The following is a 27939-nucleotide window of genomic DNA, read 5'->3' on the forward strand; positions in this document are numbered from 1 at the left end:
GATACCAGGCAGGAGGGCAGCAGGTCAACAGAGAGACGGACAGACAGACACAGCAAAGGCCGAGACAGTCGAGCGGGCCTGCGGGCCTGGCTCAGTGCTTCTTCAGGCTGTAGGCCAGGCTGCCAGGGACCCTGGGGCCCTGCAGGGGCGGCGAGTTCCACACGGCGGAGCTGGTGCGCTTATGGTAGCGGGGCTTGCTCTTCTGGAAGATTTCCTCCAAGTCCAGCTGGAGGAGGCTTCCGAAGAGATCCAGAAGGTCTGGGGGCTGGTAATACTGGCGGATGACGGCCTGGCTGAGCTGGGTGCCTGCGGGGGGACATGAAGGGCTGGCTCACTGCCCTGTGTTCCCCCTGCGTCTCCTCCCATCTCCCTGCCCTCCCACAGAAGCCCTGTCAACCTCTCTGCCTCCTCACTCCCCCACGTCCTGCCACATCAACTCTCCGCAGAGTCCTCCTCTACGAAACAGCAATAACCCCTCACTGCCCGCTCCTGTAGCCCTGCTCTGGCAGCTCACGTGAGCCAGGCACTCGGCCGAGGTCACTGCATGACCACCTCATCGTGAGACCACCACGGCCACCTCGATGAGACCTGCCCAAAGGCACACAGCTGGTGACCGGCAGAGCTGGGGTCTAAAGACAAGTCCAGCTCCAGGACCAACACATCTGACGTCATGTTTGACGGCCTTGACCAGCTACTCACACCATCGACACCGCAGCCTCGTCATGCCTGGTGCAGGCTGGGGCTGCTGGTGGCTCAGAGCCTAGAGCGAGGCTGAGGAGGAACCCAGGGGGTCAGCGTGGCAGAATGCGTGCCCAGCGCTTGCCTGGTACCAGGCCTTCCTGCACTAACGTGCTTTGTCATCAGTAGCCCTTCTCAGCTGGGTGCTCTCAGCACCCCCATTCCAGATGGGAGAACTGAGAGTTCAAGTGGGCTGGTGGAGGTCAACCACAATTAGCCTGGCATCCCAGCCACGCTGACTCCTGCCAGCTGCCACCTCCAGAATGACTTATTATTAAGGAGACAGAGTCAGATTCCAGTTACTGTGGGGTTTAGATGAAGTGAGACTCACAGGGCCTGTGGTCTGTAGAGGGCTGAGCTCCTGGGGCTCTGGGCCCTTCCTCCGGGGAGTGAGGCCCACCCCACCATCAGCTCGGCCAGTTCTGTGAGATGGGCACCCACTGGCCTCGCTCACTCCCGCAGGGTTTGGACCCAGGCCTAAGGCACCTTCAAACTCACCCACACTCCTGTTTAGAGATGTGTAAACTCGGGGCCCAATCCTGCTTACGGGCTCCCATCTCCACCCCCAGCTCCCGCCACCAGCTGGCCAGAACCCCCACTCCAACTCTTCATGCACAGCCAAAACCCCGCTGCCTCTCTGAGCTCTATTCCCATCCCAGGCGACATATTTGGGTCCATCTAGCCTACTGGGTGGGGCTCCCAGGGGTAGGCCAGAGTCTGAGACGGAATACCCAGCACCACACCTGCCGGCAGTCAGCCAGGATCTAATTCATCTGCTGAGAACGGAGGCACCCAGCGCCGTAGGTCTGGTCTACAGGTGAGCTCACTGGTCAGGGCCGCCCACCCTTTCCAGGAGCGTCGGGAGGTCCGACGCAGAGCTGGCCCAAGACTCAAGCTGCCAGCCCACAAGCACAATGGGCTCCTGATACCCACAGCCGCCGAGCCCTCGGAGTCACAAGTGGGGACCCGCCCTCCTGGGGAGCTCCAGGCCCCGCTCACCTCGGGCCCAGCTGGGGATGGGCTTCCGGGGATGGGCCTCGTCATCGGTGGAGTCATCACTGTTTAGATCCATCCCGTAGTCATCCGCATTGATCTTGGGGGGGGCCCTGTGCCCCTGAGGGGTCATCTGATACGACGTACAAGCTGGAGACTGGAAAAGACGAACATGGCTACTGGCCGCCCGCCCTGCATGCTGGCCTCTCCTGACGCTGAGAAGTGCCGGGCTCTGGCCACCTCCCCTCATTTCACAGGGAAAAGAAAGAAAAAGGTTCAGGGGTTGCTTTTTGATTTGAAAAAAAAAAATCATGCCACATACATGATTCTTATGTCTTCCTTTTTCATGTAAAAGCATGTTACAAACATTCTTCCAGGTCAGTGTGTATGTGTGTATGTCCTTTGAATGGCTGCAGGGCGCTGCACCAGGAACTCCATGATTTGTAATTTAACCACCTGGTTCAGCGACCTTCCAAGTTTTCAACATCCTAAACTAGACTGCAACGAAAACCCTTCCTCACACTACATCCGTCTGTAACAGCATTAATAGCCTAAATGCTAGTTGGGGAGGGCTGATTAAAGAAATTCTGGTACCAAATGGAACACAGCCACCAGAAGCAATTAATAAATGGAGAAATAGGTGTGTACAACACATTAAACAAGCAAAAAAAAGAGGAGGGGGAAAAAAATCAAGCTGCTAAACGGTATGTGCTCTGGACTGAACGTTTGTATTCTTCCCCCACAGTCCTATGTTAAATCCTAACCCCCAGTGTGATGGTATCTGGAGGTGGGACCTTTGGGAGGTACAGCCCTCCTCAGTGGGATCAGTTCCCTTAGAAAAGACCCCAGAGAGCTCCCTCTCCCCTCCAGCCATCTGAGGACACAGCGAGAAAACGGCCATCTGTCAGCCAGAGGAGGGCCCTCACCTGCCAGCGCCTTGACCCTGGCCTTCCCAGCACGTCTGCTCTTTCAGCCACACAGTCTAGGGTCATTTGTTGTAGCAGCACGAACAGACTGAGACGGAATGTACAGTCTGGGCCCATTTAAAAAACTATATATATGTGTGTGTGAGAAAAAGTGTGTACAAAATATTTATGAATGTTTCAATATAGAAGGAAATACACCAGACTTAGACCTACCCTTTGAGGGCACCTTTCTTTTGCTTTGTATTCTTTTATAAAGCTCAGTTTCTTTTGTTTTTAAACTACTTTCTACTTTCAGAATAAAGAACAATACATATATCAAAAATAGTTGTTGGGGGGGAAACACTTGGGCTGACTGTATCCTTCCTCTTTCTCATGAAGGGAAGTGAACGTTGCTCAGTCGTGTTGGATTCTTTGTGACCTCATGGACTGTATGGTCCATGGGATTCTCCAGGCAAGAATACTGGAGTGGGTAGCCTTTCCCTTCTCCCTTCTCCAGGGGATCTTCCTAACCCAGGGATTGAACCCAGGTCTCCCACATTACAGGTGGATTCTTTACCAGTTGAGCCACAAGGGAAGCCCCCCTTTCTCACAGTCCTAATATACTCAGCCTGCGCCTCCAGCTCCTGGGAAGAGAATCATCAGAGCCAGGGGGCCTCTCCACCCTGACGCCCGGGCCTCACCTGCACGTCCACGGTCACGTTCAGGCTATTGCTGGCACCCGCGGCCTCCTTGGCCTTCTTCTGCTCTTCCTGCAGCCGCTGCTCAGCCAGGCGCTGCTGCTCTTCCTGGGGCCCGGAGACAGTGGGAGGCAGGATGTCACAGACCAGGGGAGTGCGCTCCCCTACTCTGCGCCAACCCCAGCGCAGCCCGGCGGGCACAGCAGCTCCTGCCCGAACCACTGGGGCCAGGCCGCCCCAGCCCAGAGCCCAGTGCAGAGCCCTTGGGAGCCGCACGCCCGGTCCCCCGTTACCTTCCTCCTCTTTTCCTCCAGCTCCCGCTGCAGCCGCTCCTTCTGTAATCTCAAGGCTTTCTCTCTCTCCTGCAGCTCCCTGAGGACCGAGCCAGAGCCAGTCAGAGCAGGAAACCGAGCCCCTGTTCCGTCCCTGCCAGGGAAGCCAGGCGCCCCAGCCCACTGGCGGGGTGGGCACACCAGCTGAGGGCCAGCAGCTGCGCTGGGGGCTGGCGTGCACACCCGTGTCGGGGGTGCTGGGCTTTGAGGCCACCAAGCTGGGCCCCCCTCCTCCACAACTCTGCACCTGGCTCTTATCTGCCGTACGATGGGAACCTAGCCCCTTTCATCCAGAGTTGACGGGACAGTGAAATGAGGTCTTTTGAGTCACTGCCACTCATCCTGACCGCAGGCCCACACCCAGGCCCACGCCTGATGTGAAGCTGGGCGGGGCTGCTCACAAGCCACCTCCGTGTACTTGCTTGGATGACCCTGAACAAGTCACGGAACCTCTCTGAACCTGTGTGCCCCTCTGGAGGTGGAGCTGCTGGTACACCGGCCACAGGTTTAAACAAAGAAACGGGTGGAAGGCGTGTAGCTGCCAATTATTATGACCACCAAACCACTGTCCGTCCCCTCGAAGCCCCCGGTGCTGCCGGGCACACGTGCGATTCTAAAAGCACACCAGCTGCCACCCTCTGCTCCCTTCCCAGGCTCCTGTCTCTGGCTCTGCCCACAGGTCAAAGGACACCTTTGTGCCACTCATCAAGCACAGGAGACAGCCCCGATGCAGTGAGCCCCCTGGCGGTGGACCCCCCACGCAGATGGACGCCTGGTGTTTCCCAGGAGGTGGAGGCAGGGCCTGGGCCAAGGTCTGCCGTGTGTCTACACACACACAGGCAGAGTTCTCTAAGTCTACACACAGGCACAGGGCCCCATACAGCTCTCGGCCAACGGTGACTGTGGTTTATCCTCCCTGGCACCCCCAGAACCCAGCACAACCAGGCACAGTGATTGGTCTTGGATAAACACCGGTGGAACTAAGTGTGGAAATCTTTCCTATCGCAGAGACCCCTGTCTCTGAAAGGGCTGGCTCATCCACCATGGTCCCCGATGGGGGTAGGGAGCTGCCAGGAAATGTTGATGGGGGGCAACGCGAGTCATCATCAGAATAGAGGAGCAGAGTGGTGGGCAAGAGCCAAGGACGCCAGAGGGCATCCTTCTTGGTGGGACACTCCCACCCAAAGACCCTCAGCAACTGCTGAGAAATGCTGGCTCGCCCTGCAACCTCCCTGCCTCATGTCAGCTGAGAAAAAAACACACCAAAGGGCTCAGCTTATCCGGCTGGAGGCAGAATGAGACAAAATCCTGAGTGACCCTGCCTGGTACTCCTTGAATCTCCAGCAACCAACACACCACATTTGGGTGGTCTGCCTGGTTTGGAGCCAAGAGAAAAAAAGCCTCCCTGTTTTGCAAAGCGTCAGTTTCTCAGTCATGTCTGACTCTTTGCGACCCTATGGACTGTAGCCCACTAGGCTCCTCTGTCCATGGGGATTCTCCAGGCAAGAATACTGGAGTGGGTAGCCATTCCCTTTTCCAGGAGGATCCTCCCAGGATCGAACCCAGGTCTCCTGCACTGCAGGGAGATCCTTTCCCATCTGAGCCACCAGGGAAGCCTATAGGAGGAAGGGAACCCTTCTTTTCCAGACCCCCGAGTGAAGGCGGGAGCTGCCCTGGGTCATGGCTACGCCTGTGTGCGCCACACGCGCAGGAGGACGGCGAGGCCCCCGGGGGGTGGGCCGCCTGCCCGGCCGCTCACCGCTCAGCCTGCAGCCGCTCCTGCTCCCTCTTCCGCTCCTGCTGCTCCGCCAGCTGCCGCTCCTGCTCCCGCTGCTCCGCCAGCCTCCTGGCCTCGGCCGCCTTCCGCAGCCGCTCCTGCTCCTCCTCCTTCCTCTTTTGCAGCAGCTCCTGGTGCCGCCGCTCCTCCTCCTCCTGTCAACAGGGAGCGCGGTCAGGGCCCACAGGCCAGCCCGGGCTGCAGGGGCCACAGAGCGTCCGGGGAGGAAGAGCGGCGTGAGCCCAGGACACCCCACCAAAGCCCCGTCCACAGGGAGCACCGTGACCGGCCTGAGAGGCACCCCGCGACAACTTCTGCTGCTGCAGTGTATTTACAGCCTGGAGCCAGACCCTGGAGCTGGGGGACACCGGGCGGGTCACACAAGCCCTCTGGCCTGGTCTGTCCTCATTGATAAAACATGGACAACAGTTACGCCCATGCCTCATGAGCCTGCTGGGTTTATATACACGACGCACTTAGAACAGTGCCTGGCACTATGGAAACACTTCATACGTTTCAGCCACTAGTCTTGTAACTCCCCAATGACAGATTCTCATCCCCTAGAGTCGTAAGACTGACAGTTCTCAGGACAGGTGGGCCTGTAATCTTATGTGCTGTGCTTAGCTGCTCGGCCCTGTCCGACTCTTTGCGTCCCCACGGACTGTAGTTCGCCAGGCTCCTCTGTCCATAGGGATTCTCCAGGCAAGAATACTGGAGTGGGTTGCCATTCACTTCTCCAGGGGATCTTCCTGACCCAGGGATCAAACCCAGGTCTCCCACATTGCCAGTGGATTATTTACCATCTGAGCCACCAGGGAAGCCCTGTAATCGTAATCCTCACAATAACCCTATCAAATAGATACCACTGTTACCTGAAGGAAATGAAGCACAGAGAGGTCAAGGAACCCACCCAAGGTCACACAGCCAACAGAGGGCAGAAATGAAATTGGAAGTCTGGCTCCCGAGGCCATGGACTTAGCCCTCAAACTGCTGCCTCTGCAGAAAACACAAGGCAGGTTGCTGTCACCATCCCCACCTCCACAGCCTCTGCTGAACCTCCTTCCGAGCTCGAGGTGACAAGATCCACCAGGATCAACCTGATGGAGCGGCGTGTGCCCGGCGGTCCTCGGGGCCCTGCAGACTCCCCCACCTCTTCCCTGCGGCCGCGCCCGCGTTCACACCTGCTGCAGCCACTTGAGCCTCCGCGCCTCCTCCTCCTGCTTCCTGCGCGCCTCCACTTCCTCCATCTTCTTAGCTGCTGCCTTCTTTCTGGCCTTCTCCTCTGCCAGCCGCTCCTCCTTGGCCTGCAGAGCCCAAGCCCAGATGCCCATTGGAACAGCCCCCCTCACTCAACCCTATGGAGTGGGGCTTGGTACTCTGTGTGACAGATACTCTGAGTCCCATGGACCCGGCTTGCTCCCACAGCCCTGGGGAGGGGGCAGCCAGGAGGCAGTCCCGCCAGGAGCACAGGGCTGTGCTCGCCCCAGAGCAGACCTTCCACCCTCCACGTGGCTCAGAACTGCGGGGCCCATGACGGACAGGAGAAGGATATGGGGCAGGAGACCGGTAGGGTCCCCATGGGTCCAGTCCACTGAGCTGCCGCCCACAGCCCAGGCCCGCACCTTCTCCGTCTTCTCGTCGATCTGAGCAAACTTCTGCTCGATCTGCTTCTTCTTCTCCTCCTTCATCTGCTCCACCCGCTCCCGGGCCTGCAGCACCTTGCGGAGGCGCTCCTCGCGCTTCCTGCGGGCACACAGGGTGGTCACGGGGGTCCAGCGAGGCTGGGTGGGCTGCAGGGCATGGAGGCACTTACAGCTTCACCTCCTCCAGCCGCCGGCGCTTGTCCTCCTCCACCTTCTGCCTGCGGAGCTGCTCAGCCTCCTCCTTCCGCCGCAGGTTCTCCAGGCGCTGCCGCTCTTTCTCCTGGGGTGGGGGGGTAGGGAGTGAGCGAGCACAGCCCGGTGCTGGGGCAGGACGACCCCCAGACGTTGCCCTGGGACCCCCACAGCAATCCTCCCCAACCCTACCAGACAGGCAGCAGCACCAGACTGCTTCTGAGAGGCAAAGTCACCCCAAAAGGGCCTCCATTCCCACCCAGATGGAGGCCTGGGGCTTCGGTCTCTCTCCTGGGGGAATCCAAAGGCCTCCCAGGGGCCTGAGACACGCGTGCCCTCACCTGGGCCTGGGAAAGTCCTGGGCAACACAAGAGTCAGGCTCAACATTGGATGTATGCTCTGAGTCTAGCTATGTAAAAAGTATATTTGAAAGAACGGGATTGGGAAGGGACAGAAAGGCAGTTTTGAAAGTTACTGTTAATGTTCTATTTAAGGGGGTGGATGGGTGAAACTCAAAGTCGCTCAGTCCTGTCCAACTCTTTGCGACCCCATAGACTATACAGTCCATGGAATTCTCCAGGCCAGAATACTGGAGTGGGTAGCTGTTCTCGTCTCCAGAGGATCTTTCCAACCCAGGGATTGAACCCAGGTCTTCCGCATTGCAGGTGGATTCTTTACCAGCTGAGCCACAAGGGAAGCCCCCAGGTACATGTATTAATTTTTTATTATATGTGTAACATGACCGTACACACATACTTTTGTGTGTATTAACTACTTCCTAACAGTTGAAAAGGAAAGATAATACTGCCATATGCTAATAGAGGTTTACTGTAGGCTGCACAGGCAGATGAGAGGTGCCATTTTTTCTCTTTATTTTTCACACTTATGATACGGCTACATAATAATTTCAAAAACAACTTTTAAAAAGTGTGAGTTGTTTCAGGGCTCCTTCTTCAGTGGTGAAGAATCTGCCTGTCAGTGCAGGAGACACGGGTTCAACCCTGACTATCACACCCGAAGCTTTGAGAACTAAAGCCACGGGCCACCTGCCAGACCCCAGCCTGACCGCTGGCTGGAGCACCTGGACAGGTCCAAACAACACCATAAAGGCTGGAAACCTGAACTCACGCTGGAACCACAGCCGGGGCCAGCGGGTTGCCACTAAAGCGAACAGTAACATTCTCCATAAGACCTAAACAAGACCCAGTCTCCTAACACGGGCTTCCCTGGTGGCTCAGACAGTGAAGAGTCTGCTTGCAACATGGGAGACCCAGGTTTGATCCCTGGGTCAGGAAGATCCCCTGGAGAAGGGAATGGCAGTATTCTTGCCTGGAGAATTCCACGGACAGAGGAGCCTGGCAGGCTACAGCCCATGGGGTTGCAAAGAGCCGGTCGGATATGATTGAGCAACTTTAACTCACTCCTAACATCATATTCAAAATGTGCAGGATGCAATCCCAAATTACTCAGCATAAAAGAAGCAGGGAAATCTTAACTCCCATGGCAAAAGACAATCAACAGGCACCAATGCCAAGACAACATGTTGGAATTACCTGACAAAGACTTTAACGCAGCTATGACAAAAATGCTTTAATAACTCATCAGAGGATTCTTAAGAAACTGGAAAAATAAAAACTCTCAGCAAGTGAAAGATCTAAAGAAGAATCAAATGGAAATTTTGGAACTAAAAATACAGTAACTGAAAAAAAATTTCAGTGGATGGACCCAACAGCAGAATGGAGAAAACTTGAAGATAAATCAATAGAATGTATCCAGTCTAGGCACAGAGACAAAAGATATTGAAGAAAAATTAACAGAGCCTGAAGGAACTGTGGGATGACAACAAAAGGTTTATGAAATGCTGGGGAGAAAGAAAACCAAACCTTGAAGAAATAATGGCTGAAAATGCCCAGACTTGCTGAAAGATATAAATCTACAGATTAAAGTGAAGTGAAGTGAAGTGAAGTCGCTCAGTCACGTCCGACTCTTTGCGACCCCATGGACTGTAGCCCACCAGGCTCCTCAATCCATGGAATTTTCCAGGCAAGAGTACTGGAGTGGGTTGCCATTTCCTTCTCCAGGGGATCTTTCCAACGCAGGGATCAAACCTGGGTCTTCGCACCTCAGGCAGACGCTTTACTGTGTGAGCCACCAGGGAAGCTGAGGTCATCAAAACCTAAAACAGGATAAACCCAAGGATACACATACCCAGCCAGAAAAGAATCAAACTGCTAATAACTTAGTAATACAGGGCTTCCCTGATGACTGAGTGGTAAAGAATCCACCTGCCAATATAGGAGACATGGGTTCGATCCCTGGGCTGGGAGGATCCCGAACACTGTGGATCAGCTAAGCCCACGCACCACAGCTACTGAGCCTGCACTCCAGAGCCCGGAACCCATAACTGCTGAGGCCACGCGCCACAACTGCTGAGGCCCACGTGCCCAGAGCCCGTGCTCCACAATAAGGAAAGCCACGGCAGTGAGAAGCCCGCACGCCACCACTCGAGAGCAGCCCCCACCTGCACAGGAGAAAGCCTGCACGCCGCCACGCAGACCCCGCGTAGCTTGAAAACAAACGCAAAAACCACTTAATATAAATGGAAAAAACCTGCAAAGCAAGCACCGGAAAAAAAGACACATTATCTAACAGGGAGCAATCATTTGACGGACATCAGAAAGTACCGAGGCCAGACAGAAATGGCACATTGCAAGATTGCTAAAAGGAAAGAACTGTTACTCGAGAATTCCACTTATTCAGTGAAAATATCCTTCACAAATGAACTTTCTCAGACAAAGGAAAACTAGAGAATTTGCTACCAGCAGACTTGTTCTCAAAAAATTGCTAAAGTCTGTTTTCCAGATGGAAGAGAAATGATAGCAGAAGAAAACATCAAAAATGAAGAACAGAAATGATAAATATCTGGGTAAATATCAACAGACTTCCTTTCCTCTCGAGTTTCTTTAAAATGTTTGACAGTTGAAAGCAAAAATTATTCTGCCAGGGCTGTCGATGTATGGAGATGAAATACGTAAGACAAGGTTCATACACAGCGGGGAGTCAAGGCGCCTACAGGTAATTGATAAGATACAGATGCTAAAGTGACTGTGAAAGTTAAGTATGTAATGCCTCAGAACAAACACCAAAAAACACTCAAAATGACACAGTCCAAATCGTGGAAGACAAATTAAAATGGAATACTAAAAAATGTTCAAGGGAGCCCCAGAAGAAGGCAAGAAAGGGAAACAGAAGAAAAAAAAATAATGGTAACAGCTGACAATAATAAAACGCTAGACTTATATCCTTAAATCCAAACGTACAACAAAATAAATCAGACATTGTTAGATTTTAAAAAGAAAAAACAAAACCAAACCACCGTGACTCAACTATATGCTGTCTACCAGAAACTGACTTCAAATGTAATGGGTGAGATGCCAGTCTCAAGAGGTCACCTGTCATGATTCCCCTCATGACAGTCTCAAAAGGCCAAGACTATAGTGATGGAGAACATGGGTTGTGAGTGGGGCATAGAGTTTTGGGCGGGGAGGGGAGGGGAGGGGATGGAACTGCTCTGCACCCCAGTTGTGGCAGGGGGTTACATAAACCTATACTTTCACAAAGTATAGATTTTACCGTATGATCATTTTTAACATAAATTTTACTGTAAAGTTTGTTTTTTTAATATAAAAAGTTTTTTTTTTTTTTAGAAGATGGAGAGAGAAATGGAAACAGAGACGACGCTGAGCCGTAGGAGCCAGGCTGGAGGAGGGCGCTGGCCTTCAGGAGGCCCCCCTCAGGGAAGGAACAGGTGGCCTTTTGCTCTCCAAACACCCAGGCCCAGGGGAACCTAGTGAGAGGCCACCCCGTCTGCCGGCCTGTGAGGAAAGCACCGGGGAAACAAAGGTCATGTGGCACCCAGAGAGTGCCCACCCTTTCTTCCTACCCCACCCCCTCCATGTGCCAGACTCCTGCTCCCAGCAGAGCTCAGGAAAACAGGCTCTTTTCCTGAAGCTCAGGTGTTAGGATTTCCCAGTCCAGGTCACAGAATTTATCCTGTTGCGTTGTGAAGCTCACAGAACGAAAACAAGAGTTACTTAAGCCATAGAACCCGTGCTTCCTCTCTGCCCCAACCCTGAGAGGTGGGCTGCTCCCCAGAGGCCCCCATCAAGGCCAGGGCAGAGAGCAGGAACAATCCAAAAGCTTGCACAGCCCCTTCTGCCTCCAGGGGCCTCAACTGAGCAGCGTCTCTGCCGTTCATCAAACCACTCCATGCCGAGCCCTGTGCTGGCGGCTTGACACACATTTCTCTTTGGTTCATTGGGTCTGCACGAATGGACCACTGTCTCCACATTTCACAGCCAAGGAAATGTAGGCCCAAAGGTTAGGAAACCAGTCCAAGGCCACAGAGACCTGTATAGGTCCCTTGGTCTCTTTGAGGACTGTCCTACCCACCAGATGCCCCGTGCAGAGACCTGGGCTCCCCACAGCTGGGAAGGGCAGCTTCCTGAATCCCTTGGTCATCCCCACGGGCCCTGTGAGGCTCCAAGCAGTCTGGGTGGGGCACGGGTAGTTCCTCGTAGGAGGAACAAGCCCAGGGCTGGTTCACTGCTGTGGGCACAGATGCCCAGCAGAGCCCTGGCACAAAAACAGGTGCTTAAGGACCACAGAGCTGCTCCCTGGCATACTGGATGGCACGTCCCGGCCCTGTCCACCCAGATGGGACCAGCCTTCTTGCAGGAGAGGCAAGTTCAGGGCCTGCCTGTCCAGCTGTGGGGAAGCCCCTTGACTGCCAAGCTGAGGCCCTAAGACCCTCGGCTAGAGGCAGAAGCCCTCCTGGTAGGAGACCCTTTAAAGCGCCAGTGGACACTAAAGGACCACGGGGACTGTGGCTGTGCAGCTGCGCAGGAGACCCCGGGAGCCAGGACCGTGGCCCAAGCCGGTCCCAGTGCCCTACGGCTCCCTGCACACGGCCGCTCGTCCAGCTTGGCTCTGGGACATCTGAGAAGAGAACAGCTCCTGTGGCTTTCTTTCTGAAGGGATGACACTGACTATTCCAGAAAGTGTCACCCGGAGGACCCAGCCCTCCTTTCCCCGCACTGCCTGCCGCTCAAGGCAGCAGCTTAGGTCTGCAACCCAGTAAATCTTGGTGGCCTGGGATCAGAGAAGCCTTGTCTGTTCTCTTCGCAGCCCCAGACCCTGAGGATGAGCCCAGCAACAGGGAAGAGGGAGGGAGGGAGGCTGGAAGGAGGTGGCCGGGGGGGTGGGGGGACACTGCAAGATGTGGCCCCGGGGACAGGCCGCAGGTCACACCCCCTCTGCTGCCTCCTGCCTCAGGGAGGCTCTGAGATGCCTCCTCCCAGGCAGGCTCCGCTGGGTCGGCCTGCCAGCAGCTCGGCTTCACCTCCCTCCTCCGGCCCCCTCAACGCTCCCATCGATGACGTTAGTGCCTCTACAGGTGCTGTCAGCTTCAGAGACAGGGCCACAGCGGGTAAGTGCTGCGTGGAGCTAGGCTACGAGGAAGGGGAAGGCCTTACTTACAACGAAGCTGCTCTGTGGAGGAGAGGAGACAGGGGAAAAAGCCAAGAGTTAATGCCAGGTTGGGGGAGACCTGGAAGGCAGACCACCCTCCTGGTGACGCCTGCCCACCTCTCACCAGCGTCTCCATCACCTCCTCTGGCATACTCAGCCCTCATCCCAGCAAATCAGTGTCCATATGTGTCCTTCACTTTAACTACTCAGGCCACCGGGAGGGAACGGTGTTGTGTGTGGGGATGGACGGTCATGGTGGCGGCCGGCGAGGTCAGTTCTGTAACTTTCTGGCCCAGGACCCAGCACCTGGGAGGCCACCCGGAGCCAGGCAAGCCACGAGGCGGCCAGGCAGAGCCCAAGGGGATGGGACAGTCCCCAGGGTCGAGGCAGCCCAGGGCCACAGAGGCTCGAGTTGGCCCCTGACCGGTGGGCCGGGCCACAACCTGCCTTGGCCCAGACCCTGGCAGCTCCTCACCTTGGGGTCCACGCGCAGGGGAGTGTTGCGCTTGATGAAGGATTTCATGATGTTGCCGTGGGGGGTCGAGGTCGGGGTCATGAGCATCTGGTTCCTCTGCACGGTGTGTAGGAAGGTCCGGAGGGGCCGCACCACCTGCAGACGGGACCACGGTCAGGCCCCGGGGGTCGGGACAGACAGAGCAGGGTCAGACCCCAGGGGGCGGGACAGACAGAGCAGGGTCAAACCCCAGGGGGCGGGACAGACAGACCAGGGTCAGACCCCAGGGGGCGGGAGAGACAGACCAGGGTTCAGACCCCAGGGGCAGGACAGACAGACTAGGGTCAGACAGACCAGGGTCAGACCCCAGGGGCAGGACAGACAGACCAGGGTCAGACCCCAGGGGTGACACAGACAGACCAGGGTCAGACCCCAGGAGGCGGGACAGACAGACCAGGGTTCAGACCCCAGGGGGCGGGACAGACAGACCAGGGTCAGACCCCAGGGGTGACACAGACAGACTAGGGTCAGACCCCAGGAGGCGGGACAGACAGACCAGGGTCAGGCCCCGGGGGCGGGACAGAGGAGACCAGGGCCAGAGCCCGGGGGCGGGGCAGCGGCTCAGAGGGAGGGCAGCGTGCACGCACCTTGCTGGCAGGACAGGGCGGGGAGGGGGTCTTGCTCCTGGGGGGCTGCAGCTCCTCATCCTCCAGCTGCTGCTCCTCGTCCAGCTCACTCACCGCCTGCTTGTAGCTGCGCTTCCTCCTGCCGAGGCGTGGAGACAGTGGTGTCAGGGGGCCGGCCCTGGTGTCCTCCCCAGCAGCCCTGCCATGCCCCAGAAAAGATGCCCCCCTGTGAACAGAACTGGGCCCAGCCCCCAAGACTCCAGCCTGAAAGGTACCACAGAGGTGAGTTTCCCTGACTGACCCCCTGCTGCCTGGTCAAAGGAAGGGAAATGAACCAGCCTAAGCTCATGCAGCCAGGGATCCCATCGCCCAGCCCCAGGCCAGGCTCACCCCACAGCACGAAGCTGTCTCCTTTATTAAGTGAGAGCACCAGGCCCCACCTCTGCCGAGAGGAAACGCAGGTGCCCACCCTCCCCAGCCAAGGACTCAGGGTTCCTGCCCCTCTGAATGGCGGCCTGCACGCCCCTTCCCGGATGCAAACCTGACACTCTGGGGTGGCTCCTTGGGGTGATCTGCCTGGTCAGTCTCGGCCTCTGTGGAAAGAGGAGGTTCAAGGGGGTGGCAGGGAGGGTGGGGAGGGGTCCAGGGAAGGGGCCCACGGGCAGCAGCCCTGGCCGGGGCAAAGCTCTCTTCCCAGGGTATCTCGGGGTGGCCAGGGGCAGGAGCATCCGCCTTAGCACCGTCTGGTCCTGACACATCTCGGGACATGCAGAGCCAGCATGCTGCCCCCAGTCCACAGACCCCTTGTCCCCAGGCCTGGCCTCTGGGGTGAAACGGTGAGACAGTCCCATCGAGGTGGCCCCAAGCACATCCCACTCGCCTTTAGTACTGAGAGCCCAGTTGCCCCCTCTCCACAGCCTAACACTAACATGGATGCCTTTCATGGGAAGAAGAATTGGAAGCTATAAGCTCTAACAGGCCCCTGGACTGGCTTCGAAACCTGACCTCTCCTGGCCCTTTCCGCTAGGGGTGGCACAGGGGTGGGGGTGGGGTGCTCCTGAACAGGGTCAACATGTGGGGTGCGGGTCAGTAGGTTCTGTTTCCCTGGCAACAGAAGGGGCCGATCTCCCCTCCCCCGGTTCTTCAACACTATCACACTTTCACGTTTCTGTTTTTGGTGGGCCACACCATGTGGCATGCAGGGTCTTGGTTCCCCAGCCAGGGGTCGAACCCACGCCCTCTGCAGTAGAAGTGTGGTGTCTTAGCCGCTGGACTGTCAGGGAAGTCCGTCACAACACTCTCTATTCCAAAGGGTTCTGGCAGCGACCCCTGAGGTCTGTGGGGCTGGCGTGGCCGTTGTCCCTAACCCAGTCATGAAGCCAGGGAGCCACGTTCAAGCCCCCTCAGGTACTGCACTTTGAACCAGGGGAGGTGCCCGCAGCGCTCCTGCCCTTTCAGCCGGGAGACCTAGAGGTGAGAAGTGAGCCAGCGGCAGACAAAACACAAGGCCACATGCTCACACCCCAGCACCCAGACCCTCCTGTTCCCCACCCTGGAGGGAGGCTCGAGGCTTTGACCTGGCATGTTCACAGTTACTGCCCTAATTCAGGTCCCCCCACCCCAGCTTCCTGGACCAACTGGCCATGGCCTCCCAACTGTACCCAGCAGCAGCTTCAGCCAAAAGGTGGGAGATGAAACATGTCGACTCAAGCAGATTTCTGCACCCCGGGTCTCACGTACCCTCAGCCTGTCAGCCCAGAAACCCCGCCTTGCCTCTCTTCCGAGAGAAAGTCAGACAGAGGCTACCAAGGCCTGCACAGGCCTGAGTGTCCCTCACCAGCAGGTCAGGAGACTCACCCTGCTGCCCTTCACACTCACCCTGGCTACTGGCTGCAGGCTGTGAGCTTGGTGGGCTAAGGGTGATGTTGGTGGTGCTGCGGAGCTGCAAGGCCCTGCCATTGTTCTTGGGGACCTAAGGGAAGAACCAAGGCTTCAGGAGTCTGCCCCCGGGACTCGCAGGCCTCGAGCCCACCCCTCCCTGGCCTGCCTACTTACCTCTGGCTCGGCTGCCTCCTTAGGCTCAGCTTCCTTGCTGGGTTCCTCCTCCTTGGGGCTGGAAGCAAAGCAGGGGGCACTGTGGGACCCACCCTGCCCAAGCCTCCCCAAGGGAGCCCCTCTCGCATGCCTTGGGGGAGCAAGCCAGGAGGGGTCCATCAGATGCCCCAGACTGGACCACAGCCCCAACAGCCCCAGGTGGGCAGAGCAGCCAGAGCCAGGTGCTGGGTGCTTTAAGTCTGTGGCCCGGGCAGACGAGGGGTGTCAGCTTCTGAGTCTGGCTTCATTCAGATCCCATCGGGGCCTGGGTTCTGGATGTCAGCCCTTTCCCAGCTCCCAGTCAACCCGGTTGGCCAGAATGAGCCATGTCTCATTGAGGCCTCTCCTCCATTTACCGTGGGGCCAGCAAAGCCAGTGGGTCTGCCCATCCCCAGCACCAACCCTCTGCTCCAGAGCAGGGGCCACGGGGGTGGGGGGTGGGGGCTGCAGTAGTTCCAGGGATGGCAGGACGTGGCCCCCTGGGAAAGGGGCGCTGGCCCCAAGCACGGCTGGGGTATAAACGGAGCAGCTCCGATCCCCACACCGCGCACTTCAGGAGAAACTGACTCCTCATGACTGCGCTGGCTCACCCTCAGGGCTCTGGATTTGACAACCTATGGGGCTCTGGCCCCAGGATAAGGCTTGGAGGGGCCAGGGCTGATGAGGGATGTTGACGAGCAATGTGGGAAGACCTGGCACCCGTGGGGCACTTCCTGGTAAAACTGGGGCAGGGGGCAGTGGTGGGCCGCTCAGGAGTGGTTCCCAAGGAAAGGGAAGGCTCAGGCACAGGAAATGCCTCCACTGGGGGGCCTCACCTGGAAAGGGCCTGCAGTGCGTGTGCCCAGGAAGGTCCCCAAGCCCCGGAACTCAACTCACCTGACTTTCTGGGGCACCTCAACATTCAGGAGCCTCTCCAGGTAACTGTGGCCTGACGGGAAAACAAAGGGACAAAAAGACGCCCTCAGAACCAGCCTGGTCTGTCCTAGAAGTCCAGGGCAGCCAGGCTCTGCTGGGGGCTTGGCTGCGTCTCTCTGCAACAGACACCATCCACCTGCTGACCCCTCCTTCACTCGACCCAGACCCCCTCACCCCACAGACCCCTCCCTTCACTCGTCACAGACCCCCTCACACCACAGACCCCTCCCTTCACTTGTCATAGACCCCATCCACCTGCAGACACCTCCTTTCATTAGTCACAGACCCCCTCATCCCACAGACCCCCTTCATCTGCAGACCCCTCCCATCACTAGTCACAGACCCCCTCACCCCACAGACCCCTCCCTTCACTAGTCACAGACCCCCTCATCCCACAGACCCCCTTCATCTGCAGACCCCTCCCATCACTAGTCACAGACCCCCTCACCCCACAGACCCCTCCCTTCACTAGTCACAGACCCCCTCACCCTACAGACCCCTCCCTTCACTCGTCACAGACCCCCTCCACCTGCAGACCCTTCCCTTCACTCATCACAGACCCCCTCACCCCAGAGACCCCTCCTTTCACTAGTCATAGATCCCTCCACCCCACAGACCCCCTCCACCTGCAGACCCCTCCCTTCACTAGTCACAGACCCCCTCCACTAGTCACAGACCCCCTCCACCTGTACACCCCTCCCTTCACTAGTCACAAACCCCTCCACCCTACAGACCCCCTCCACCTGTACACCCCTCCCATCACTAGTCAGACCCCCTCACCCCACAGACCCCTCCCTTCACTAGACCCAGACTCCCTCATCCCACAGACCCCTCCCCGTTCCCGGGGTGCAGAGCCCTGCTGTCAGCACCCCCCTGACGCCTCACACCCTCCACAGAGCTGCTGCCTGAATGTCTCCTGCTACTCCCCAGCTGGTGACAAGCCCCTCAGAGGACAAAGTTCACTGGGCTGGGAGTGTCTGGAAAGAGGGACAGTGCTGGGCTTCGGGCCTCCACCTTCCAGCACAGGCTGAACACAAAGCAGCAGATGCATTCAGCAAACATACGTCGAGGGCCTACTATGCACCAGGCCCTGGGGACCCAACAGAGAGCAAACCAGACGGGCCACAAGTTGGTCTAGACAATCACCAGGTAATCCTGTGGCTGACCAGTGACACGTGTCACGACAGGAAAGAGGAGAGGACTTCAAGCTGGTCTGGAGGCTGGAAAGTGAAGTGTAAGAAAGCTGCAAAGGAGCGGGTGGGGGATGTCTGGGCCAGTAGTTCTGAGTGTAGTCTGGGCCTCCTGAGAGCTGAGGGCCCCAGAGTACTCTTTCGGGGGACCCACAAGGTCTTAACTATTTTCACCATAATACAAAAACCTCAACTAAAGATCCCACATGCTGCCACAAAGATCAAAGATCCCGCGTGCCCCAAGTAAGACACGGCACAGTCAAATAAGTAAGCATTAAAAAAAACAAAAAGAAACTTGCAGCCAAATAAATAAGTAAGTAAAGAAATAAAATATTTTTAAAATTAATAAACTTAAGTTCATATCTTTTTAATACACTCTGCCATAAAGTAGAGTGTAAGCAAAATGCCCTTGGGCTGCACAGCCAAATCTCTAAGAAGCACAGGGGTCTGAGGTCTCACCTGAACCGGCCCCACCCCCTCCCTTTATTTTGAAACAGAATGCTGTTTTTAAGTCAAAGAACAACTGACAAACTATGGCTCAACAAGCCTGGGTTGTCTGGCAGATACTGTCTTAGAAATGAACCAAGGGAGCCTGTCCCTTCAAATCCAACGAACAGGATTTGTTGCCAAGAATAAAAAAAACTGAGCCCCACAAAAAGCCAAAACCGCCACGAACTTCATAGCTTCCTGATACCTAAAAACCTTTCTGATGAGACCAGAAAGCAAACGTGGTCCTTTAAGACAATATATGATAAAGTGCCTCGACACCTGGAAGGTGTGCGTAACTCTGCACACTTGCGAGTGCGCACAAATTAATTGGAAGAAAAAAGAGAATACACAACAAAACGCTTTCTAAGTCCTCTTCCCTTTGCCAGCTAGGTTTCTGTGTGAGGCCAGATTTTCACCGCAGACTTGAACCCACACAGCACAACGCGACAGACTGAAGGCAGCACCCAGCTGCCTTCTTCCAAGCCGCCCATCAACGGGATGATGCCATTTATTCTCACAGCAGGAGAACAGCGCCAGTCTCCTCACCACATTTGTTTGGAAAACAGTTATTTTTTAAAAAAAGAGAAAGAAAGAAAAACTAACCTTAATAGGTTTGTTACTTTTCTATTAAAGTATTAAATAACTACCAACAGATAAGAGTCCTCATAATCAAAAGCTCTTTGAGGTCCTGAGGCCGCGAATTGAGAGGTGCCAGTCTGGGCAGAAGGAACAGCATCGGCCAAGGCCGTGAGGCAGGAAGGAGCGGGCTTTGCGAAGCATCTGAGCCACGGGGGCGTGGCCAGACATTAAGGCAGAGGATGGGAGGCCGGAAGCAGGGACCTTCCTTCTGTGAGGGTTCCCAGGTGGCTCAGGCGACAGAGAATCTGCCTGCAGTGCAGTAGACCAGGGTTTGATCCCTGGGTTGGGAGGATCCCCTGGAGAAGGGAACAGCAACCCACTCCAATATTCTTGCCTGGAGAATTCCATGGACAGAGGAGCCTGGCAGACTATAGACCATGTGGTCGCAAAGAGTCAGAGAGACTGAGCGACTTTCACTAGGCGGGAGGCCGGCAGGCCTGGGGGAGTGCGGTGGAGAACAGGGGCAGGCTCCTACCTGCGGGGTCCACAGCCAGGAGACTCCTCCCAGCCCCTGCCTCCCATCCCAGCTCAGGGCTTGCTGATGAGGGGGCTGAAAGGTGAGAAGACGCCCATGTGACCACACAGAAGTGTGTAAAAGCTTCTCTGGAATGTTAAGTGCCTACTCAAGCCATTAGGGCTTTAGAACAGGTCTGGTGGCAGGGCAAAGGCCTGGAGAGGGGCTGAGGGGCCATTTCCCAGTGCAGAGCTGGGGAGGAGCCCGGCCTGTAAAGCTGGGCCCTGCAGAAACCCAGGGCAGTGGCCCTGGCCCCACCTGACCACTTCAGAGACCACTTCTTTGCCCAGTGAAGTGTGGCCAACTGTGCACCCTGCAAGTTTGGGGGGGTTAATGCCTCCACCCAGCAGCCCCTCCCAAGGGCTCCACACTGGCTCCAGAGGCCCCAGTCCCGTTACTGGTGGTCACCTCCCCACTCCCTTGCTGCAGGTGCTTCCTCTCCCTCCCATAGTAACAAGCTCTTCTTAAACCCTGACATTGAGGGCTGCTTCCGGGGAACCCAAACTAAGACCCCCACCTCTAAGCTGCCCGCTGAGCTAAGCCCCAGGGCCTGGGTGTCAGGAAGGCCTCCAGGAAGCCCTCTTGCCCTTCCCTGCTCCACGCCCTTGAGCACCCTAGGAGGGTCAGCTAGGCACTCCTCGGATGAGCTGTAGGGACACAGGCTGACTGTGGTTTTATCACCTAGTTTTGTTTCGTTTTGGACGAATGAGCTGTACCATATCCAACCACTAAGACGGGTCTTCTACCCACACTCAAGACAGGCATTCTTACCATTTAACAGATTGGAAAACTGAGGTTCTGAGAAGGGTATGCCCCAGGTCCTGCAGGCTCTAGTGTCTCCAGGGCTTAACCACCTTGTCTGACTGTCTTCCTTCCATAGGACTGTGTCAAAGGCAGATCAAATCTGAAGCCCACCTGTGTTCAGGGCGGGGCCAAGTTGTTGTTCAGTCACTAAGCTGTGTCCAACTCCTTTGCGACCCCATGGACTACAGCCCACCAGGCTTCCCCTCCATGGGATTCCCCAGGCAAGAATACTGAAGTGGGTTGCCATTTCCTTCTCCAGGGAAAAGACTGGCTTAAGAGTGTCCAGATGTCTGAACCAGAAGCGTGGGGAAGCCTTGAGGGTCTCTCCCTGACCCTCCCTCTAGAATTCCAGGTCTGCTCTCCCCCTTGGGCTCCTGCCCAGGATGAGATTCACACCTAAGGACATCCCCATCCCCAAGACACGTCAGAACCATCTGGGCCCTTCTGAGAATCCAAATATGGTCAGTGTGTCAGACCACAGGTCTGCATGGGCCCCAGACCCTAGAGCAAGCCCTTCCCCAGGCAGGGAAGAAACTGGGCCAGGCCCTCGCCTGCCTGATGCCCCACCCCGAGGCTTTCCACCTGGCCTCCTTGGCGAGCGGCCCGTCATCCTAGAAAGGACGAAACACAGGGGGCTCTAGCCCCAGCTTCCCAACTTAACAGACTCAGTGGCCTCCTTAAGCCTCAGTTTCATTAATGTAAATACCTGGCTTGTCCTCTCCACCATCCCAGGACCTCACTGTCCTCTGGCTAGACCCTCCTCCCTGGACTCTCTGCTCTGTTCCTTCTCTTCTTGGCTGTTTTTCACACAGTGCTGGAACCTTCCAACAACCATTTAGGGGCCACATCCTTCATGGGGTCAAGCTTGAGACCCAGATACCCCATCACTGGCCAGTTCAGGCCTCAGGGTCTCCATACAAGCTGTTCCCTCTGCCAGGAATACCTTTTCCTGAATTTTTCCACCAGGCAAAAGCCCAGGAAGTCTTCGCAACCCTCTCAGCTCAGACCCCACCTCCTCCATGCAGACAGCCCTGATTCTTAGAGCTGCCTGTCCTTATCTGTGGCTCACGACACAGGCTCCCATCTGGGACAAGGATCCCTGGAGCTGGGATCAGATGATGACAAAGTTACACAGCCCTTTCTCTGTGCAGCCGCTGCTCTAAGCATCCTATGTGCACTAACAAGAAAACCTCCCAATGAACCTTTGAAGTGATACTATTATTATCAGCTGACACGTGAGAAAGTGAAGCTCATAAAGGAATTCCTGTAACTTGCCCGGGGTCACGGGGCGGTAAAGGGTGGACCTGGCACTCAAACCCAGCTATGTGTCCCTCCTAGAGTTCATCTCTCTTCACCTCGGTATCTCCAGGCCCTACAGTTATGCTAACAGGAGGTGGCCCATAAGCAGGCTGAATCTAAGAGAGTCTGGGCAGGAGGGAAGGGGAACACGCCGGCCCTGAGGGACAGGCCCAGGTGTAAGCTCAGCATGGCATTAACCATGGGGACACTGTGGAAAACAGTGCTGGACCTCAATTTTCTCATTTGGAAAACAAGAGCGCTGGATTGAATCTGCTCTGTCCAACATGGCAGCCACGAGCTTTGCGTGGCAACTTAAATCAGAAATAAATAAAAGGTAATAAAACTAAAAATTCAGCTCCTGGATCAAAGGAGCCACATTTTGAAGGCTCTATAGCCACACGTGGCTAGCTAGTGGCTACTATGTGGGATGGCACAGATCTGGGACGTTCACATCATCACAGAAAGTTCTGTGGACAGCTCCTTACTTGGAGGGGCCCCAGACACCCTCCGCTGAGCCAGGCACAAAGGACCACCCTCTGCAGCCTTGCCCAACACCGAGCCCCGACTCACAGATGATGCGGGCGGAGGCAGTTGGCTCTTTGGCAGTCTTCTTCGCGATCCTTCTGCTTGATCGTCGGATGGTGCTGTCTTCTTTGGAAACTGGGGAGTGATTCTGAGCCAGGGAGGCCTGGGGGCCTGGGGCGATCAGGCTGCGCCGCACGGACTGCCGGTCCACTCGGGCTCCCATTGGGGTGGAGAAGTTATCTGGCTGGAGGGGAGCCAGCACTCGCTCCCGCCATGGGGAGGCCGGAGAGCTGGGCGAGTCCTGTGGGCCGGGGGTGGCCGCCGCAATCCGGAGCTTGGAGGCGGACCTTCCTGCCCCGGCCCCTCGGCCCTTGGGGTCCCGAGGTGTAGTCATCAGGGAGCTCACGGTGACAGACTCCAGCCTCCCCGCCTCTGCCTTATGGGGTGTTGAATCCTCATCCGAGCTCGAGGGGATCTGGGAGGCCGGGGCCAGGGCAGGGGTCGGAGCCTGGGCAGACTGGAGGTGACTGAGGTACTGCTCGGCGCTCTGGCGCTCATTGGCACTGATCTTTACCGCAGGCACTGGCTGGCACTGCGTTGGGCTCTCCTTGAGATTCTTGGTCAGGACGGTGGGAGACCTGGAGGTGGGTGAAGGAGGGGCGGCCACCACAGAAGCGGCCGCCGCTGCGGCGGCAGCCCGGGTCACGCGCCGCAGGACAGAGCCATTCTCGCCCACCACCGTGGCCAGCTTCTCCACCTTGTCCTTGCTGCGGAGGTGCCGGGAGGTCCGCTGGCTGCTCCGCGACTTTCTGCGGGACAACCTGGTGCAGGGGGCGGAACAGAAGCTGAGACGACCCAGAGAGGCGGGGAGGCTGCCCACAGTTCCAGCTGGAGGAGCTGCCAACTCCAGGGGAGTCTGAAGCTTGGAGGCAGAAGACTGGGGTTCCAATTCAGACTCTGCTGCCTCTAGCCAAGAGACCCCAGATGCTCTTCTCCGAGCCTCAGTCTCCCTATCTGTGCACTGGGATGATGCCAGTCCTCACAAGACTGCTGGGAAGATTAAATTCCCATAAAACTCCCGCTGACTGGGTCAGACTGGGCCAAGCACCCTGCTGGAGGAATCGCTCCTTCTGTCGCTTAATCCACCAGACAGTCCCCGAGAGGCAGGGACTCTCATCCTCACTTTAAATTTCAGAAACTTGAGGTTCGGAGAGGTGGAACATTAACCCAAGGACACACAGTTGCTACGCAGCAGAGCTGGGGTGCACACCCAGGACTGCCTGACTCCAAGAGCCAGCCTCCTTCCCCGGTACTCTGAAACCCACGGTCGTTGCAGGGGCAGTTAGAACCACCATAGCAACAGGGGGTTGGGAGACAGCCAGCTCCCAGGCTACACCTCTGTTCACTCTCCCCCAAGCAGAAAGTCAGATTCTCTTGCTTCTCCCACCTCCAGAAACCCTCCCCATCCTCCGAGGCCCAGATCAAACACCACCCCTACCCTAACGCACATAAGCTCTGGACTCCACGGGCTCCAGGCCTGCTTCATCCCCCTCGGCATGGCGCACGCAGTGCCCACTGCTCCTGATCTCAGTTAACACCTTTGAATCAAACTCTCCTCGTGGGCGCCAAGCCTCCTGCCCCTCGTACCTTTTCCGGATAGGGTCTCTGTTCTCGTCCTGAATGGAAGAAATTCGTCTCTTCTTCCGTCGGTTCTTCTGCGAAGGCGTTCTGGGCATCAGCTCAGGCTCTTTGCTGAATTCTCTGTTTGGTACGAAGACAGTGATGGTCGAGGCTGCCTGGAAACCACTGCCCCTCCCCCACCCAGCCACACCGCTGCCCCTTTCCTGACAGTGGCTGGTCAAGCTGGGGTGACCAGCACCAAGCGAGCGCTCCAAGGCTGCGTGAGAGTCACCGCAGGGAAGCAGGGGAGCAGGGGAGCAAGGCTGCCAGGCGGCCCTACCTTCCAAGGCGCAGGCCAACCCCTCTCCCTAGCCCGCGCATCTGAGGCACTCAGGAGGGACCCCGGCAGCCTGTCTTGCCTGGCAGGTGGGGAAGTGCCCAAAGGCCACAGCAGCCAGGCAGCCCCTGGTGCATCCTGCCAGCGTGCCCCCCTCTTGCCGCCGCCCCCGGAACCCCTAGCCTCGCACCTGGTGAACATGCGCTCGGCCTCCTCCTCGATCTCCTCCAGCCACACCATGTCCTTATTGTCCACGTTGCAGACAAACTCCAGGAGCTTCTGGTCACATAGCTCCAGCAAGTGAATGGGCCCCTGGGCTGTTGTCCCCATGGTGGCTCTGCCTGGAGAAAGCAGAGACAAGAGGCATGGGGGCTCAGGCTGGAATCTTCACACTCTTCTAACACCACCCCCTCCCCAGCTCCATAGGACACTGTCTGCAGAAGTCCATGCTGCCCAGCCAATTCTGGGATCAATGGACCTCATTACAAATGGCCTTCCTGGGTTCAGGAGAAACTGCAGTCCCACCAGGTAGGACCCCTTGACCTGCCCACACACATGCCTGCTCTTACCCACTCCTCTTACTGCCTGAAGGTGATTGAGGGCCACCTTAAGGGACACCTAGGGGCTTCCCTGGTGGCCCAGACAGTAAAGAATCTGCCTGCAATGCAGGAAACCTGCGTTCGATCCCTGCATAGGGAAGATCCCCCGGAGAAGGGAATGGTAACCCACTCCAGTATTCTTGCCTGGAGAATCCCATGGACAAAGGAGCCTGGCAGGCTACATTCCATGGGATTGCAAAGAGTGGCACACAACTGAGTGACTAACACTTGAGGTACACACAAGCTAACCCCAGGTGTCAGGTCAAAGAACATCAAATCCAACTGCCCCTTATGGACGCTAGTAAATGACAGATCTGCATTCCAAAGGAGTGGGTAAGAAAGTGGTGGGCCATAGACAGGCTCTTCTCTAGGGGGCCCCTATAACTCTCTCCCTTGAACAGAAATGCCTTCGGATGGATGAGGGAACATGAGGGAAACAGATGAGCAGTGTCTTCTTTTTTAGGAAACTTAGTCTAGAAATATCAGGCAGTATAAAATACAAAATTAGTTTTCCCTTAATTTTTTAAAAATAGTTTTTATTGACGTATAGCTGATTTTAGTTTCAGATGCATGGCAAAGTGATTCAGTTTACAGATACATATATATCTATTCTTTTTCATTACAGGTTATTAAAAGATACCGAGTAGAGTTCCCTGGGCTATACAGTAGGTTCTTGTTGGTTATCTATTTTGTATATCATAGTGTGTATATTTTAACCCCAAGCTCCTAATTTATCTCTTCCCCCCTTTCCCCTTTGGTAACCATAAGCTTGCTTTTTATGTCTTAATTTCTTAAGAAACTAGCAACTCAAACAAAAACAAACAACTAGAAACTCAGATATTCTCCTCAAAATTCAGTTATAAAATTATCACCAAAGCCCCAAGCAAGGAAGAAGTGTTCTATTGTGGTTCATAGCAGGGGCTCAATAAACATCCCGACTGGGGCAATGAATGAAAGAACGAATTAATAGGTGACAGTCACAAGCCATAATAACAGACTGCGTGTCTCATGCCATGGCAGTGACCGCCACCCGATCAACACCTTCAAAACCAAGAACCACCCACAGCTCAGCCTCTACCTAAGACAGGGAGTTCTGGAAGGAGGGCTAAGTCACTGACCCCTATAAAGGGCTTAACGCCAGGTGCTGTTGCAGCCTCACAGGACTGCCTTCCTGGAGCCTGATTTCGAGGGCACACTGGCCTCTGTTCCTCGAGCAAGCTCTGCCCTCTGCCTGGAACCTTCCGTCTCCTATTTGGTACAGCTCACTCCTCAGCACTTGGCTCTCAGCAATGCAGGGAGGACCTGACTACCAGCCACCATCCTATCCATCAATTTCAATACTCTGCACAACACTCAGGTGACGATGTATCTGCTTCCTGACTACCTGTCTCTGCCCACTAAGCATTTGTTCCCTGAGGGCAAGCCCTGATCTGTCTTGCTCGTAGCTTTGAAGCCCAGAGCTTGGCAGAATGCCTGGCACAAAAGGAACACCTGTTGAATGAACAGATCCATCTATCAACTGTACACCTAGAGATAAACATTCTACAGCCACTCTAACTCCCTCCCCAAAGACACACACACACAGGGACACCAAATGAGGCCATTCTACACAGGTTAGAGCACGCCTTTCTCATCCAAAGCCCTACTCCGAGGAGCTAAGAGCAGCACCCGTCAGGGCAGGACCGCGGAGGCTTTGGGCAGAGACAGGCGTGCAGATTCCAGTCACAGCACAGCCTCCTGGCTGCCATCCCTCTGACTCCCCCCAGTCCCTCTGTCCCAGCGTTCAGTCCTGGCTAACGACAGGAATCCAGGTTGAGGCTAGGAGAGACCTGTTTAAGGAACACAAAACAATTTGTGCTATGGAAAGCAACAATTTGCTCTTTTATTTAAAAAAGTAAATGGCAAAGTGGGTCAGGGCTTCTTACACAAAGTGCAAAAAAGTGTTTGAGCTTCTTCCATAAGGAGGTTTGTTTTCAGCAGCCTCAGCCTATTTAAAAAGGGTCACTGTCACTAGATCAGAGATGACCCTGAGAAAGGAGATCAGTGTTAAGAATGAGGGTCTGGGGAAAGGCAATAAAAATCTTTTCAGTCCCCTATAAGAACCTGGATACAAACCCAAAGCACCTTACGTCCCACCAAGGGTGAAGGAGGCTCATCTTCCTCTCCCAATACTTTTCTCACGTCATACATTAAGAGCCCCACGGCCCTCCTTCACAATGACTGTTCTTTTGAGGGTGCGGGAAGGCCACCAGATAACCCTGACCACACCTCAGTGAGGAAGCTCGTAATAGCTACTTTCTGTAAAGAGACCTGCTCCATGCTCGGGTGGAGCATCATCTCATTTCATTCTCGCCACAACCTCAAGGAGATCCTGGTGCAGATGAGCAAATTGAGGCAGACTGAAGTTAAGCCCAAGTCTTCGGGTAAGTCAAGGGAGGGGCCCGGATTTAAACCGTGCTCTTAACCTCAAGCTTTGCCGCCTACTCCATTTCAACTTCGGAAAGGTAGGCGCTAAGTTCTGACTGGGCGCCCCAGAGAAGGCCACTGTCAGCAAATGGGCCGGGGGAGTGACAAGTCAGCACTGGCCTCCGGAAATGGGTCAATTTAAAATGCTGCTCAGCCGATAAGGGAGGTGGCGAGCCAGGGTTAACTGTACAGAAATGCCATCTGGTACAATGCCGCCAAACACCCAGTCGGTGGGTGCTTCCTGAGCGTCCAGGTCAAAAAAAGGCACCTGGAGGGGGAGGGGTGGGGTCATCTTGGGCCCCAGGACCAAGGCAGGGCACCTCGTCACTTGGAAGAGGTGACCCATCCCCTGCAGGCCGCAACGGGGGATAAGGGAGGTCATGCCCCCCGGTCCAGGGCTGGCGGAGGGACAACAAATTGCTAACGACCCCCCAGCCCCGCCAGCCGCCCGCGCAGACTCACTCGACTGCACCGCGTCTCCTTAACTGCTGCTCCGATCCAGGTCCGGCGACCCCCCCAACACAAATCCCAGCCTGCCCAAGCCCCACGGCTCCCGGCCTC

At 56.0% G+C, this 27939-nt stretch overlaps 1 protein-coding gene across 2 annotated transcripts; it reads right to left on the reverse strand.

The window, feature by feature from the left end:
* Window positions 1-9: 9 nt before the first annotated feature.
* On the reverse strand, window positions 10-27939 carry INCENP (inner centromere protein). Of its 2 annotated transcripts, none has more exons than XM_068977696.1 (18): window positions 27841-27939; window positions 24504-24654; window positions 24004-24117; window positions 22402-23177; window positions 16858-16909; window positions 15943-16000; window positions 15766-15859; window positions 14429-14480; window positions 13909-14026; window positions 13283-13417; window positions 7257-7366; window positions 7066-7186; window positions 6625-6747; window positions 5426-5598; window positions 3628-3706; window positions 3338-3442; window positions 1738-1888; window positions 10-306 (listed from the first exon to the last, which is right to left on the reverse strand). In XM_068977696.1, the coding sequence occupies exons 2-18, from the start codon at window positions 24641-24643 to the stop codon at window positions 92-94; spliced, it is 2616 nt and encodes an 871-aa protein (XP_068833797.1). In that variant the 5' UTR covers window positions 24644-24654; window positions 27841-27939; the 3' UTR covers window positions 10-91. The 2 variants fall into 2 exon arrangements, with proteins under 2 accessions (XP_068833797.1, XP_068833796.1); XM_068977695.1 differs by having other exon boundaries at window positions 15745-15859.

This window comes from Capricornis sumatraensis, chromosome 8 (genome assembly GCF_032405125.1).
Source record: "Capricornis sumatraensis isolate serow.1 chromosome 8, serow.2, whole genome shotgun sequence".
NCBI classification, from domain to species: domain Eukaryota; kingdom Metazoa; phylum Chordata; class Mammalia; order Artiodactyla; family Bovidae; genus Capricornis; species Capricornis sumatraensis.

Coding starts and splice junctions, on each gene's coding strand:
- INCENP (XM_068977695.1), bottom strand. CDS start 24,643: ATGGGGACAACAGCCCAGGGGCCCATTCACTTGCTGGAGCTATGTGAC. Junction 16,001..16,857: donor GAGGTGCCCCAGAAAGTCAG/GTGAGTTGAGTT, acceptor CTTTGCTTCCAG/CCCCAAGGAGGAGGAACCCA. Junction 7,367..13,282: donor CCCTGCGCGTGGACCCCAAG/GTGAGGAGCTGC, acceptor CCCCCACCCCAG/GAGAAAGAGCGGCAGCGCCT.